The 13,871-nt window shown below is 49.4% G+C and overlaps 6 protein-coding genes across 6 annotated transcripts; 1 reads left to right on the top strand and 5 right to left on the bottom strand.

Annotated features, from left to right (window-relative positions):
* Nucleotides 1-718: 718 nt before the first annotated feature.
* On the bottom strand, nt 719-1,959 carry BDV37DRAFT_292755 (uncharacterized protein). Its single transcript, XM_032089245.1, has one exon. The coding sequence runs from the start codon at nt 1,900-1,902 to the stop codon at nt 853-855; it is 1,050 nt and encodes a 349-aa protein (XP_031946969.1). The 5' UTR covers nt 1,903-1,959; the 3' UTR covers nt 719-852.
* Nucleotides 1,960-4,050: 2,091 nt separating this feature from the next.
* Nucleotides 4,051-5,771, bottom strand: BDV37DRAFT_80674 (hydroxyacid-oxoacid transhydrogenase). Its single transcript, XM_032091259.1, has 3 exons — nt 5,250-5,771; nt 5,144-5,202; nt 4,051-5,098 (listed from the first exon to the last, which is right to left on the bottom strand). The coding sequence occupies exons 1-3, from the start codon at nt 5,669-5,671 to the stop codon at nt 4,092-4,094; spliced, it is 1,488 nt and encodes a 495-aa protein (XP_031946968.1). The 5' UTR covers nt 5,672-5,771; the 3' UTR covers nt 4,051-4,091.
* A 772-nt stretch (nt 5,772-6,543) lies between these two features.
* On the top strand, nt 6,544-8,108 carry BDV37DRAFT_80679 (Cdk5/Pho85 family cyclin-dependent kinase). Its single transcript, XM_032091260.1, has 3 exons — nt 6,544-7,011; nt 7,063-7,086; nt 7,144-8,108. The coding sequence occupies exons 1-3, from the start codon at nt 6,970-6,972 to the stop codon at nt 7,987-7,989; spliced, it is 912 nt and encodes a 303-aa protein (XP_031946967.1). The 5' UTR covers nt 6,544-6,969; the 3' UTR covers nt 7,990-8,108.
* A 119-nt stretch (nt 8,109-8,227) lies between these two features.
* Nucleotides 8,228-8,958, bottom strand: BDV37DRAFT_267815 (Bys1 family protein; the record flags this gene model as incomplete). The annotated part of the gene is made up of 2 exons (XM_032084076.1): nt 8,228-8,620; nt 8,872-8,958. The coding sequence occupies 2 exons, from the start codon at nt 8,956-8,958 to the stop codon at nt 8,228-8,230; spliced, it is 480 nt and encodes a 159-aa protein (XP_031946966.1).
* A 506-nt stretch (nt 8,959-9,464) lies between these two features.
* On the bottom strand, nt 9,465-11,335 carry BDV37DRAFT_80608 (arylsulfotransferase family protein). The gene is made up of 2 exons (XM_032091258.1): nt 10,446-11,335; nt 9,465-10,393 (listed from the first exon to the last, which is right to left on the bottom strand). Exons 1-2 carry the CDS (start codon nt 11,250-11,252, stop codon nt 9,710-9,712), a joined length of 1,491 nt encoding a protein of 496 aa, XP_031946965.1. The 5' UTR covers nt 11,253-11,335; the 3' UTR covers nt 9,465-9,709.
* A 1,303-nt stretch (nt 11,336-12,638) lies between these two features.
* Nucleotides 12,639-13,823, bottom strand: BDV37DRAFT_277985 (uncharacterized protein; the record flags this gene model as incomplete). Its single annotated transcript, XM_032085921.1, has 4 exons — nt 12,639-12,809; nt 12,892-13,043; nt 13,128-13,302; nt 13,443-13,823. The coding sequence occupies 4 exons, from the start codon at nt 13,821-13,823 to the stop codon at nt 12,639-12,641; spliced, it is 879 nt and encodes a 292-aa protein (XP_031946964.1).
* Between the last annotated feature and the right edge of the window lie 48 nt (nt 13,824-13,871).

Raw genomic sequence — 13,871 nt, 5'->3', positions numbered from 1 at the left:
AAAAAGTGGAAAATCAATCAGTCCACTGTTTGAATCCAATCCCAAGCGGAGGATACACACCGTGCAGCCGAAATTGGACAATTCGTCTTTTCTTGGCCGATGACTCGGTTCTCACGACGGTGGGTCTCTATACTTCTATCGGTATATAATTATGCAGATGGAAATCTATTTGGGGAAAGAGTGACAAATTGCTAGGCAAATCAACGTGAATTGCTTGAGAGATACGCAGAAATTTCAAGAACAGAGGCAAACGTCTTGCGATTGAGTCACTCCCGGAGGAAAGTTCTCCGATCTGGTGGGATCCTGAGGCAGGAACCTTGATCACGAGGCAACTTTGGCGGGTCAGGTGTTCTGTCCATTACTAACCTTGGGGTCCACAGCCTGCATCTATAGGAATTTTAGACATGGGACGCCACGAGTGTGAATATTAGAGCTGTCTCGTACAGTGGACCTATAATATCACAAGCGGTAATTGATGGAGAATTTCTTGCTAGGAAGCACATCCGGAAGCTGCTTAACATGATACTAGAATGTCGCCGCAGTTGCACCTGCACGGCCATGTCATGATCTAAATTTATATGCTAGATTAACAGAAACTCTAACGTATCATTTCTTAGCATGGGCCTTTTGTCGATAATGTTGATTGGATCAGATACTAGAGACCTCCTACATATGTGACCGCTAGTCTTCGGTTGTGATAATGACAGTATTCATTAATTCGTATCTATATCAATCCCACTCGACCAAAAGACCATATGGCACTAAGGTCATGGTTTGCACTCTCTATCCCCAACAGCATATAAGCCTATAGCATCCATTGGCGTAAAGATAAACACTCCATGTGTTCATGGTTCAATCAGCAAGTGTAGTCCAGAAAAGTCCCATTGAACAACCCAAATGGTCCAGCCAAAGAGCGTCTTGCGCGATATAATTGTTATTAATAAGCTGCGCCAGCCCGGAATAAACCCGTAAGGGCGGGATGGGGACCTTTACAAGTCTTTTAGATAGAGCATCCAAGAGACGGAGGGCATTGTCTACTCCATCGAGTAAGAGTTTTGGGGCGTTCAGAATGCCCTCCTGCTGATAGATTTTGATGAGGTCTCCCAGTTGAGTTGCAAGCAACCCCAGGTTGATCTGCGCACGGACAACCTCAGAGCACAATACCAGTGCTTGCTCATAATTGTGGGTGCTCTGGTAGAATCGGGCTTCAGATACGTATCTCGGACACTTAACGAGCTCCATGAAGATGCGCTCCGTGACATCCACAAACACTCTACCTATACCGAGCTTCTGTGAGTCCTCAGCCCTGAGCCTCTCTGCTAACTGCTGCCACTGCTTTCCCTCGAGAAAACACGGCTGATGTTGGTGAAAGGCGTAGGCAATCAGGAACCCGCGAAAGAAGATATAGCAAGAGCGCGCAAACCCATGCGTGAAGCTCTCTGCTCCCAGCTCCTTCATCAACTCCATAACGCCGTGGCAATGTGTTGGCCATTTGTCGTGAGGCTCGGATGGCACACGCATCTCATATATCGAGAGCAAGATGATAGCACCAATAATATCGGACTTGTTCGAGATTTGCTCAAGATTTAGCGCCTGCTGAAGTGCTCCGAGAGCGTGTATGTATGCGATACGGCTTTTGTTCAGCAATGAGACCTCCATGTCTGTCCGGTTTTGAAACACGAGACAAACGCTGTAGGCTGATGTGTCAAGACAGACGCTTTGATCAAACTTGGAGGTAATGTGGTCTGTGAAGTTGGGGTAATTCGTTTCGCGAAATTGATTGTATGCGTGGGATATTGGAAAGGCATTCTCCATGAATACTCTAAACGCCAGCTGCTGTTGTTGCTTGATTTCGCAGTGCTCGTCAGCTGAGGCAACAACTTGCTGTTGGGCCTGCTCCATTGTAGCTATGGTGCTATTCCGAACGGTTGGTGCTACGTCCCACCAGCTAGACTCGCTTGAAATGACAGAAGATGTTGGGCTTCTGGATGTTCGATGGCGACGCTCCAAGGCTGGTCTTTCATCTTGGAAACGGAAAGACCTCGTGTATCCTGGGCAGGGACGACGGTATTTGCGGCATTGCGAGCACTGTGGTTTAGCTTGGTCGCACTTTCTTTATTAGACATTTGATGCCCATTATGAAATGCTTGCCATCAAGTATACACACCTTAATGCGTCGCTCCCGACAGAGTGCACATGCAGTGCTATGAGGAACTCCGACCATTCTCTGTTTGAACAAAATCGTAAACGTAGCTAATATGCTAGTGGGAACCAGCCATGAGAAGCGTTTGGTTCGTGGGGATGGACCGCTCTTTCCATTTATGTCACCGTCCCAGAAATGGACCCATCATATACACTTCTGCAGTCTATACTACTTATGACAATAGCTCGAAATGTCAACCAGCCTATTCTATTCAGTCGGTTCAATGACATTTCACTCAACCTTGCCTAGTATACAACACTACCCGACGGTCTGTTCCTATCGTATTGGACGAGCCCCACTGTTCGCCCTGATTTTCATTCATTCCATACGACACTGACGCGTGAATAACCACATAGAATCTGAGGCTGAAAAAAAAACGGCCCCAGAGGTCCGAGTTAGCGCGTCATGGATCAGCCATAGTTTGGCCTAGATATGTATCTAAACCGCGGGTAAAGGCCAATAACTGTACCCCCCTTGGCAGGCAATCGATGAATACTCGCGAATGCCAGATAGGTACCTAGTATCATGCTAGCAACTACATATATAGTGTAGTCGCTAAAGCCCGCTCAACAATATGGTTGGTGCTTGAAAACTTGGTGATTCTATTTTAAATCTGCTACCTTGTCGATCACCCGGGTTTAGGGTTAGTGGTCAGTTTGGGGGGAAAGATGGCCTCGTGTTTCCCTGCATTAGTGGAAAATTCACGAGATATAGGGAACAAATACGGTATAGTTCGGTTTCTATCTTTGGTTGAGGATTTAGGGTCCGAGGTCGTATTCATGATTAAAGTGGTCCATTGGATACGATACTACACTAGAGTGATGGCAGGAAATATCCCGGAGTTTGGTGGATCTAATTAACCATGTATCATAGTGAAACCGCATATTAATGAGAAGTTTGACTACTACTACAACACTAGAGGGAACGTATAGATAGATCTGTATATCCTCGTTTTACAAATTGTTTAGTGAAGTTATGAATTTTATGAGTAGATTCTATGGTAACAATGTTTTTACCTGGCGGAACGGTCATTTCCACTCTGATATATTTCGTAGCTCTTGATATACATAACATGATTATTCTGTTACGTATCATCGGCTCATCCTATATACTACGTTACCTCTCTGATTCTCTTTTAATTTTATTCTTCCATCTCCCCGCCCTCCATTTCCTTTCCCCTTGGCATAACACATGCCTAAGTGCACAGTAAGATCGCCTAATGTTCCCGTTACCTCCAAGTTTTCAGATATAATATGATTCCCTGATCTGACATCTCTGCATTCTAATAATAGAATCCTTTGAGAAATAACCGAGCAAACAATCGTTTTGTGTGGTCTGAATCTACGGAGATAATGTTGATCAGGCCCCATGTCCCTACAGTTCATGAGCCCGTCATACAGCAAGCCTTCCCCACAAGGCTGTTATTCATTAACTTGTTTTTTTTCATACTTGTCTGCTACACAGCGTGGCTACGTGGATATTATTGATCTGGTGCCTCTTTGACTTTGGTCATTGCGTAATTTCTATATTCTCCCTCTTGTTGCTTTCCATTTGATCCACCGCTATCAGGGTATTGGGCTATGCTGCTCTGTTGGGTAAATGCAGTGCCTTTGCTACTACTGGTAACGTTGACATGTCATGAACGGGTGGTTCTGTTGTTGGATTCAATAGTTATGTTCTACTGTTATTGGCCATAACTACTGTATAATTCTTATATTGTCTGTACGTATACTAGATCCATTTAGCAGCGTATTGCCCTCTCCGCGGTCGATATGGAAGTTTTTCGTATTTATTCCAATTTGATAGAAACTGATATTGAACATGGAACTAGATTGGTATTGATATGACGCAACAAATGCAGTAGAAAAAAATCCCCTTTGTCCCGATTTTAATAATCCATGGATTGTTCTAACAAGCTCCTCAGTTCAATCTTCTCCGCCTCCAATTCCTCGTTGAGATTAGGCGCAAGCATCAGAACCCGTCTCTGCGGGAGAGTCCCCTCCACCAGGGAATCAATATCCGAGGACTTAAACCCGAGGTCCTTCAGGCCACGGGGCTGGTCACCCAGCTCAGCCAAGAACTTAGCAATGGCCTCGCCGAGCACTTCACCTGCGCTTTCGCGCTTGACGTTCGAGATGTCGACGCCGAAGGCCTCGGCTGCTGCCAAATGGCGGTCTGGGTTGGATGCAGCGGTGAATCGGAAGACTGCAGGAGCGGTGACGGCGACTGACACACCGTGTGGGATAATCGGGTGCTCGACGTCATATCCAGCATGCTTGTAGCCGGGGTTTTGACTGGAGATAGGATAGCTCATGCCGTGACAGAGATGGACACCGGCATTACCAAATCCAACACCGGCCAAGGTAGCAGCCAGAAGCATCTTTGACTGGGCCTCAAAGTCATCGGGGTCCTTGACAGCTCGGGGCAGATACTTGACGGTGTCGCGAAGGGCTTGCAGGGAGAAGATGTCGGAAATTGGGTTCGCGCCTTGGTACGCGGGACGGTTGATGGGGTTGGTTGGGCGGGGAGTACGCTCATTGTATGGGATTGCAGTCCATGACTCCAGGGAGTGGCAGAGGACGTCTAGACCGGAGGAGGCGTGCACGGCGGACGGCATGGTCCGCGTGTTCAGGGGGTCACAAATTCCCAGCGTCGGCTTGAGGTTCCGGTGTGCAATACCGGTTTTGGCCCCCTTGGACACGAGGTCGAAAATGGCAGTTCCGGTGGTCTCTGATCCAGTGCCTGCGGTGGTTGGCACCGCTACCAAGGGCTTCAATTTCCTTTCTACGGGAAGACCCTTCCCAATGGGCGCATTAACAAAGTCGAGGAAATCAGCCTCAGGATAGACAGTGTAGAGGTTCATGAGCTTTGCGGTATCAATAACCGATCCACCACCTGTGCGGTCATTAGCCGTTCAAGGGATGACAGTGGGTTACTTACCCACTGCGAGGAACGCATCAGGGTTATATGGTTTTGCGAAAGCAATTGCCTCTTTGACACTAATTCTATCAGTACACAATTAATTGGGCTACGGGATACTACTTACGAGTAATCCTTTGGTTCAACCCGAACCTTGTCGAACACCGTAAACTCGATTCCTTCCCGGCTCAACCCCTCCACGGCTTGCTTCATCGCGTCCAACTTGGAGACATTCTGGTCTGTGACGATGCATACTCGCTTTGCCTGCATGTTGGCAAAGTCCATTCCAACCTCCTTTGTGGCACCAGGGCCGAATCGGATGCTGGAGGCGGCCATTTCGAAGGCGTACTCCTTCTGCCGTGAGGGGTCAACGGGTGTGGCCATGTGGCGGCGGACATGATCCGCTAGAGTGGGTGTGCGGTGGTGATGGTGATGGTTAGGGTTCGAATGGCATGGACATGATGGCGGGTGAGTATACTGAACAGTACGCAGGAGGTTGAGAGCTCTGTTGGCGGCCGAAGGGGCCACGCGGATGGAGGGAGCGACCATAATGCGGGGAAAGCGTTCTATGGAGCTCTATATAGCAGATGGAGCAATGAGCGCGAAAGGCAGTGGCTATATAAACGGATCGACAAGAAGAATAAGTAAAGAGTATAAATAGCGGTCAATAAGCGAAGTTAGCAAGGAGAGGTGAAGAAGTGGGAGGCTGCGAAGTTGAATGCAGGTCGGAGGACCGCAAGATGCGGGGATCACCGATCTGGTAATTCGGACAGAAAGCCGAGGTTACTGCATATAAATACCCTAAAGCCACCATTTGGAGATTCCAAAAGGCACCCACTCCCACTAAAATATGTTTCTAGCCAATTAAGAGGAGCCATAGACTCAAGGATTTGGAGAAATAACTCAAGACCCAAGGAAAAGCCACAGCCAATTTCTACGAACTGGCAGGCAGCACACGGATTATGGCTTAATGAGGAAGTACCGAGGGAAAACATCGATCGGGATCGACAACAAAAACACCGCGTCCCCAATTCGGAGAATTGCAAATACTACAGGTCAAAGACATCTCCTAACTAAGTGGGGTGCCTACTTGTATAGAGGACGCTAGAAGCTCTTGTGTCAGGGTTACACCTTGCCTTATTTGCCAGTTCATGGGAGCCGGACCCTCGGTCTTGCGCCCAAAGGGTTCTAGACTAGCCCTTTAGTACGGTAGTGCCCATCTATATAGATCTGTATCTGATATTCGGATTGAGATAGAAGCAGCTTCGATATTCCGACATCTTGAATGTCAGAAATTGAAAGACCTAGCCCCCGCGAGGGTCATATCCGATGACCACTGCAGTAATCATGCCGCATCATCCGAAACCAGCTGGCCGTGCCGTTCGTGCAAGCAATTAAAGGGAAGAAGGAACGATCAGAGCAGTTGCTAGGACTTGGACTCTTGAACAGACATGTCTTTACCTATTACTATCGACGTTGACATGTCCGATAAGAACGACTCTCACCTAAGATAAGCCAACGAGCGACCGCCTGACAAGCTCCTCCTCCAATCCCGCCACAGCCCTAATTATTATAAATGTGACCGACAAGGAGTACGTGGCCTCAATAACCCGAAAGTGGATGTGCCATCCGCGGCACAGCGCAGCGACGAGGATACGAAGTGCTCAGACCTAAGATAATGGGGTTGTTCGGGTTTAGCGGGATGCCATTCCTTAGTCTCGCTGATAATGTTTAATTAATATGGACTCCCAAGGATTACCTCATTACTTTTTCCTCGTCCTTTTTTGTTACCCCTCACTCAACACGGTCGAGATCGCGAATACCCTACTACACCACATTCTATCAAAATGGCTTCGGCGCCACACGCCTCATTCCAACAGTTAGAGAAGGTCAGTCGTGGCACCGCCCAGGCAGGTTAATTATTGGCTAACGGGCTCCAGCTGGGTGAAGGAACATATGCGACAGTTTGTTCCGCAATTGTGCACCCCCATACATTTCCGTAAACTGACAAGCTACCCTAGGTCTTCAAAGGCCGCAACAACCAAACAGGAGAATTGGTCGCATTAAAAGAGATCCACCTCGACACAGAAGAAGGAACACCCTCCACCGCCATTCGCGAGATCTCCTTGATGAAAGAGCTCCAACACGAGAACATCTTGTCGCTGTACGATGTCGTCCACACCGAGAACAAGCTCATGCTCGTCTTCGAATATATGGACAAGGATCTTAAACGATATATGGACACCCATGGTAATCGCGGCCAGCTCGAACCGACTCTTATCAAATCCTTCGTCCACCAGTTACTCCGAGGCGTCGCGCATTGCCACGAGAACCGGATTCTGCATCGCGATCTCAAGCCTCAGAACCTGCTAATCAACACCAAGGGCCAGTTAAAACTAGCCGATTTCGGCTTAGCCAGAGCCTTCGGCATCCCGGTCAACACTTTCTCCAACGAAGTCGTCACGCTTTGGTATCGCGCGCCGGACGTGCTCCTCGGCAGCCGCAGCTACAACACCAGTATCGACATCTGGTCGATCGGCTGCATTTTAGCAGAGATGTACACAGGACGCCCGCTATTCCCGGGAACCACAAACGATGACCAGCTGCTAAAGATCTTCCGAGTGATGGGCACGCCGTCTGAGATCTCTTGGCCCGGGATTTCGAAATTCCCGGAGTACAAGGCTGATTTCCCAGTCTATGCGACGCAAGATCTGCGGCAGGTTGTTCCGCGAATCGATCACCTAGGCGTCGACTTGCTGAGGCGCATGTTGCAGTTGCGGCCGGAGATGCGCATCAGTGCGGCGAGTGCATTGAAGCATTCGTGGTTTAATGATCTTCCTCGGCCGGTCCCATGGAGTGCTCAATAGTAGCTGCGGCTTGCTTTATTCTTTCCTTTTGTTATTCTTCAGTACTAAGCTGAGTAGAACTGACGAGGACTGTAAGGAATGACGATCACCCTTGCGCAACCCATTACCATTACTAGCTGAGCATCATTCTGGTTTCCAATAACTCATAAAAAGCCAAGCAAAACGATTAAGCTGATCACCTTCATTAACCACAACTAAGCAACAACCCGTAACCCAAGCCCACCCCAGCAAAAGAACACTAACAAACCGTCAAAACCAAATCCACCCCGGCCCTCTGATTCCCAATCCTAGACCCCGCAGGTGGTACCCCCCTCTCCCAAACAATATCCGTAACCTCCCCGTCCAAAAACACCCTGTTGCCCCTAAACGGATCCCCAAACACATCCGACAAATCATACCAAGCCCTATCGGCGACAAGGTTATACGCAAAAATAGTCTGGGGCGCCGAAGTCTCGAGCCCGTTTGGCACAGTCGTGAGCTTGATGCCCACGCCGCCGGTTTGCGGGTCCCGCCGGAATGTCTCGGCGTAGAGGGCGCCCTGCGTCATGTTTTGCTGCTCGCTGACGGTCGAGGACACGGACCAGAGGTAGATGGGGAATGCGCAGTTGTTGCGGACGATTGCGTGGCCGAGCTGAGTTGTTTGGTTCTGGGGATTGGTTTGGTTTTGGTAGTAGGTTTGGTTCTGGGTCTGGAGGAAGGGGAAGGCGGGCGTGAGGGTTGGGAGGAGGAGGAGGAGGGCGGTGGTGGTGAGGAGGGTTAATGGGAAGTGCATTTTCTGTCTGGATTGAGATTGATTGGGATGTTTTGGTTTGGGGTTCTCTTGGTTGGGATGTGCTTTTCTTGGAAGGGGAAGAGAGGGCTTCTATATATCTTGGGACTGACAGCTTGTTCTGTGTACCGTTCGTATATCCTTGCGCATTTGTAAATTGATTTACTTTTGTTACTGTGTTTCCTAGTAAGACCCGACATTTCTTGATATCTGACCGCTGCAGAATCTCCCGAAATTTACCTTTGCGTAGTAGTGTCGCTGCAAGGGAGCTTGTGTATAGTTCTTGGATCAATGTATGGACCTGACTTACACACGCTAGCAGGCCATTAGATTTGTTGCGCGAGTGGAGAGTAATACGATGGTCGGTGCATTTGGTCGAAATTATGTATAGTGAGCGACAGGTCGGAACACAGATACCTGGGAAGGCACCATGTTTTATATCGTGTTGTATCTGGGGTTTGACAAACCCGCGGTAAATGCTTCATACAGCTACAGTCGGTATGTAGCTTTCCTACGGACAAGGACCAGGTGCATTTATATCTCGGAGCGGGTGGAACGCAGCTCGTTAGCATTCTGGCGGGTCTGCGCAGCTCAACAATGCAGGGCTATCTCTGTTCTACATGCATGGGTCTACTCCAGATCAATGTTTGTAGCGGCGTCGAGGCGTTCTCTGGTGAGCTCTCAGAAATCATTCAGATAGATGTAGGCTATAGCGTGCTATGTGTCCTAGAGTCGATGTGGACTAATCGAGAGGGTCAATATTCTGTACGGCGGACAGTATTTACATGTATAGTCAATGATAAATATATACAAGAACAAAACAAGTCAAGAATTTACAAAGAAAAGCTTGCATGGTCTCCAATGACATGTACACGGCTGGCGACGTCCGTGACACAAACCCAGGATCACAGCACGGAGTCACATGTCGTCGAAGCTTGACACGGAGGATTTTTAAGCGACTGGGACAATAGTGCTGCTAAGTGGAACATTTCCCTTCCGAGCAACTACCTGGAAGTAAGGGCTTCTCAAGTTGTTTACATCTACAGCAGTCTCGAAGCCGGTCCGTTGGGCAGATGTAATAAAGGTATGGTCGGTAGACTCAGGAGAGCTGGCCGTGTAGATGGCCCAGTTGTCATACTCAGTGGCCCCATTCCAACTCATATGGACCGTGGCAGAGGTTGAGTGTCGCTCCACCACGACGGCGGGTTTCCAGAAAGGGGTAGCCTTCCACTGACACTTGTAGCCACGGTAGGACGCAACAGCATTGTCGTCACCAAACTGGGCGGTGAGGACCACATTATTGTTGGCGTCAAATTCCTTCACCTTCGAGATGGAACCGTAACCCATGAAGACATGGTTCGTTTCCTCGTTCATCAGCTGATAGCTTCCCTGACTGACACTGTGGATGACATCATCACCGTCGTTCATGGTCCGCAGCGTGGTAACCTTCCGGTTGATCAGGTCCAACGACAGACTCAGACCGGTGGTGGGAGCAACGGTTTCCGTGGGTGTGTTGGCATTATTAAACAGGTCCAGGACCATGCCCTCATTTGTCTGGTTATAGACACGCATGTCATGCTGCCACGAGAAGACGGCACCATCGTCAATCTCAAAGTCGCCAACACCCTTCTCACCCTAAAAGAGGCGTCAGTGTTGAAAGTGGCCAGTATCAAACACAGAAACTTACACCAAGTCGCCACATGACCGTGCCGTTCTCGGCGATGAAGTAGCCGGACCAGTAGTGACGCAGGGAGATAATCCAGCCTCCATCTACAAGCTCCACCGAATTGATGTGATACGCATCCCATGGCTTTTCTTGGGTGCCATACTCGTCACCCAGACCTTGCTTCGACTGTTCCAGGGGAATATCTTGAATATGTTCAAGGGCACTCCATCGATACACAATATTATTGGTAGCAATATCGATCTCGAAAAACATGCCATCCAGCATATAGTCATCCATTTTACCGCCAATGGAGGTCAGATCATATTGAGTGATATTGTAGGCGGTTACCAACAGGGTGTTGCGATTGGTTACGTGACTTTCGTGGAGATCAATATAAGAGTCTCTGGCAACACCATCCGGGGAGATGAAGTTCCCTGGAAGGGTGACAGTGTAGGTCTCCTGATAAGTGTCGTCAAGGATGTGAACAGTGCCGTAGCCGAAACCAAGTTCCATCATGTTACCCGCCCAGAAGGTGATGACATCTTTGTTATACAAACTCTGCACCTTGAAGTTGGCGGCTACCTCGGTAGGGCCTTGATACACAAGGTTGCCGTCCTCATCGTAGATGAGGGCCGCAGTGCCATTCGGCTGGTTACCCCGAGGACCAATGAAGATGTAACCAGGGTCGGTAGCTCCGGTCTTTTTCACCTCGAGCTGAGGGGGCGTAAAGTCAGCCGTCTGTAGAGTCATATACGGCCAAGTATCTTGGGCTAGCGCCCCCATGGACAGCAGCAGGGTGCTGAAAGCAGCGACGAATCCGCGGGCCATATTGCGTGATTGCGGGTACCCAGTTCACAATGATAGTAGGACGCTAATCAAAACAAGCATATATAGGATTTAGGTTCTACTCTGTAGAGTACAAAGTTCAAAAGAACGATAAATGAGCGACGTGTGTCTACTCCAACTCCGACGTGACACGGTCAAAATGAGGGTATCAAAGAATGACTGAATAGAACAAAAAGGAAGGAGAGTTAATAGAAAGGAGAAAAGAATCTGGAGGCTCCTTTACACCATGGCCAATATTAATAGGGAAAGACAGTGGGAAAAATGGAGGGAAAAACCGAGAAGGGGCAAAGCGGGAACAACGTCGGACAGGTAGTGTGGGACCGGGACGCTTCCTCACTTGCCCTGTGGGGAGAGGAAATAAAAATGGAGGAAAAAAAAAGGTCGGCACAACATCAACGTCAATTCTGGTGAAACTGGCGGAAAAGCCGATAACACGGAACATCAGTCACAGTTGGCCGTTTGAACTAATGCTGATCGCGGTCCCCCGCCGGCTGTCCATACAAGAGACACGCAATAGGATGGGTCCAGCGAGAAGTTTGCTTCACTGACGTGCCGATCCCTTTTTGAGCGGTGGATTCGCGACCACAACCATGGGGTACACTGATACTGCGGTCCCATCATGGATTAACAAATTGGCTGGTATACTTTCTGTATCTTTCTCTCTCTCTCTCTCTCTCTCTCTGTTTCGCCCTGATTCCCGGTGTTCATACATAATATGAGCGGAGAAGACAAAAGCAAAAGAAGGTTATGGCCACATGGTCCGGCCCAACAGGGGTCCGATGTTGGTTGCCTCAGGCGGGGATCTCCACCAATAGGGCCCAGAACACCCGTCCCTGAATGAACGATCGGCAGACTATCGCCGCCCCTGAGTTTCATTACCATTACTACAATCGTGCTGATAGTAACAATTTCCGCTCAGTTGGAGTAATATCAGATAAGATTACTCCGTACACGCGACAAAATCCAGCCCACCAATTGAATGATCCGCTTTCGGGTTGGAAGCAGCGTATGACGATTTCGTGCGTTGATAAGCGAGGTGATATTGATATGCAGGTAGCGGACTGGTTGAAGTGCTTAATTACTAGTATATTAGCCCTATAATGAACGGTTCTTGCGCACCTACCTAATACGGGTGCCGCCGCTTTTATAAAGACATCGCATAAATAATCAGTGGGCGCTCTGGGAACATTCGAGGTCACTTACTAAGGACTCTGTAAATACAACTAACTCTAGATATCATGCTAGTCCTTTACGTACTATATGCTGTTGATATCTTGGTGTAGGTAGTCTTGTATATTGTCCCATATGTGGTCTCTGAGACCGAGGGTGCCAGAGAATATCAAACAAAGAAGCCCAACTACAACACTCTTAGTCGCTTGACATCCCTAGGAAGGGGAACGCCATCTCCTCGCCGCGCGACTCCATGGCCTCCAGGTAGCTGGCTACCAGGGACTCGAGTCCCAAAGTGCGGGCCCTCTGCACCCACTCTGCAAGCGCAAGGCGACCGAATACCCCACCATAAAGGTCCTGCATACGCTCCTGGATCTTGTCAACCGGCACCTTGTCCCCACTGGAGTGATGGCTGAATGATGCAAAGCGATGTGGCATGATCCCTGGTTACCTGGACACTCTGCAAAGCTTTCTTCACGATGTTGGCCGCCCCAACTCCCACCTTCTCAAAATAAAAGAATCCTCTTACATTGGGAAACTGTGGTACGACTTTCATCAGCACAGAAAATCGCAGGATCGCATTCAAGGCACCCTCGCTGGGCGCTTGGGCACCTGTCAGCGCACAAGGCCGGTGGATGCACACATCCAAACCCGTCGCCTCGGCAACATTCTCCAATTATCGCTCACTGGCCCATTTCGACGCTGTAAAGCCATCGCTGCCAGTCTTGGGCGGCGGGAATGCCGATACTGACCCCGGGGGGAGCGCGACATCGCCGGAGAGTAACGTCACCCGGTTAGAAAAAAACGTAGTGTAGGGGAACGCCTCTCGAGAGCGCCAGCTCGGTGAGGAAGCGAGTGGATCCTAGATTGGGCATTCGCAGCGAGAAGTAGTTGTTTTGGCAATGTCCATTTGCACCCGCATGGATCAAGGCGTCTACGGTCGACTTCCCTGGTACTCAGCCCTAGCGCAGAAAAATTAAGGGATCCAGGGTAGATAGCAACCTTATGGGACTTTGGGAAACTCTGACCTTGCTGCGCGTCTACTGCAAGACAATGGATTTTGCTGACGGTCGGCTGTTCGAGCAAGGCCTTCAAAATCTCCACCCCCAGAAACCCGGTCGATCCCGTGAGGGCGATGCGCAGATCAGTTGTTTTGGGCTCTCGCGACCGTTGGCCGCGTGCGAGGCCGCCGGGTACGCGTGTCTCCTCCTCCCAGTCAATTGTCTCGGAGAAGGGCTGGTTCTTCTTCTCGTCATCAATGAGAGTAGCCATCCGTCGCAACGTAGAACACCGGTACAGATCCTTGAGGGTGATGGATAAGCCGTTTGCATTCTTGATCGCTACCTGGAGTTTGACCAGGAGAAGGGAGTTGCCGCCCGCCATGAAGAAGTCCGTTCGTGGATCAATTCGCCCGGCCTGAGTGACCTGCTG

This window comes from Aspergillus pseudonomiae, assembly GCF_009193645.1.
Source record: "Aspergillus pseudonomiae strain CBS 119388 unplaced genomic scaffold BDV37scaffold_2, whole genome shotgun sequence".
NCBI classification, from domain to species: Eukaryota; Fungi; Ascomycota; class Eurotiomycetes; order Eurotiales; family Aspergillaceae; genus Aspergillus; species Aspergillus pseudonomiae.
This window is presented reverse-complemented; position numbering and strand designations above follow the sequence as displayed.

What these genes read in the sequence shown, in the direction of transcription:
- BDV37DRAFT_80674 (XM_032091259.1), bottom strand. Translation starts at nt 5,671, where the DNA reads ATGGTCGCTCCCTCCATCCGCGTGGCCCCTTCGGCCGCCAACAGAGCT. An exon ending in GTTGAACCAAAGGATTACTC is followed by an intron (nt 5,203 to 5,249) that starts GTAAGTAGTATC and finishes TGATAGAATTAG; the next exon opens with TGTCAAAGAGGCAATTGCTT. An exon ending in TGATGCGTTCCTCGCAGTGG is followed by an intron (nt 5,099 to 5,143) that starts GTAAGTAACCCA and finishes ATGACCGCACAG; the next exon opens with GTGGTGGATCGGTTATTGAT.
- BDV37DRAFT_292755 (XM_032089245.1), bottom strand. Translation starts at nt 1,902, where the DNA reads ATGGAGCAGGCCCAACAGCAAGTTGTTGCCTCAGCTGACGAGCACTGC.
- BDV37DRAFT_80679 (XM_032091260.1), top strand. Translation starts at nt 6,970, where the DNA reads ATGGCTTCGGCGCCACACGCCTCATTCCAACAGTTAGAGAAG. An exon ending in CATTCCAACAGTTAGAGAAG is followed by an intron (nt 7,012 to 7,062) that starts GTCAGTCGTGGC and finishes AACGGGCTCCAG; the next exon opens with CTGGGTGAAGGAACATATGC. An exon ending in GTGAAGGAACATATGCGACA is followed by an intron (nt 7,087 to 7,143) that starts GTTTGTTCCGCA and finishes AAGCTACCCTAG; the next exon opens with GTCTTCAAAGGCCGCAACAA.
- BDV37DRAFT_80608 (XM_032091258.1), bottom strand. Translation starts at nt 11,252, where the DNA reads ATGGCCCGCGGATTCGTCGCTGCTTTCAGCACCCTGCTGCTGTCCATG. An exon ending in CGGTCATGTGGCGACTTGGT is followed by an intron (nt 10,394 to 10,445) that starts GTAAGTTTCTGT and finishes CGCCTCTTTTAG; the next exon opens with GGTGAGAAGGGTGTTGGCGA.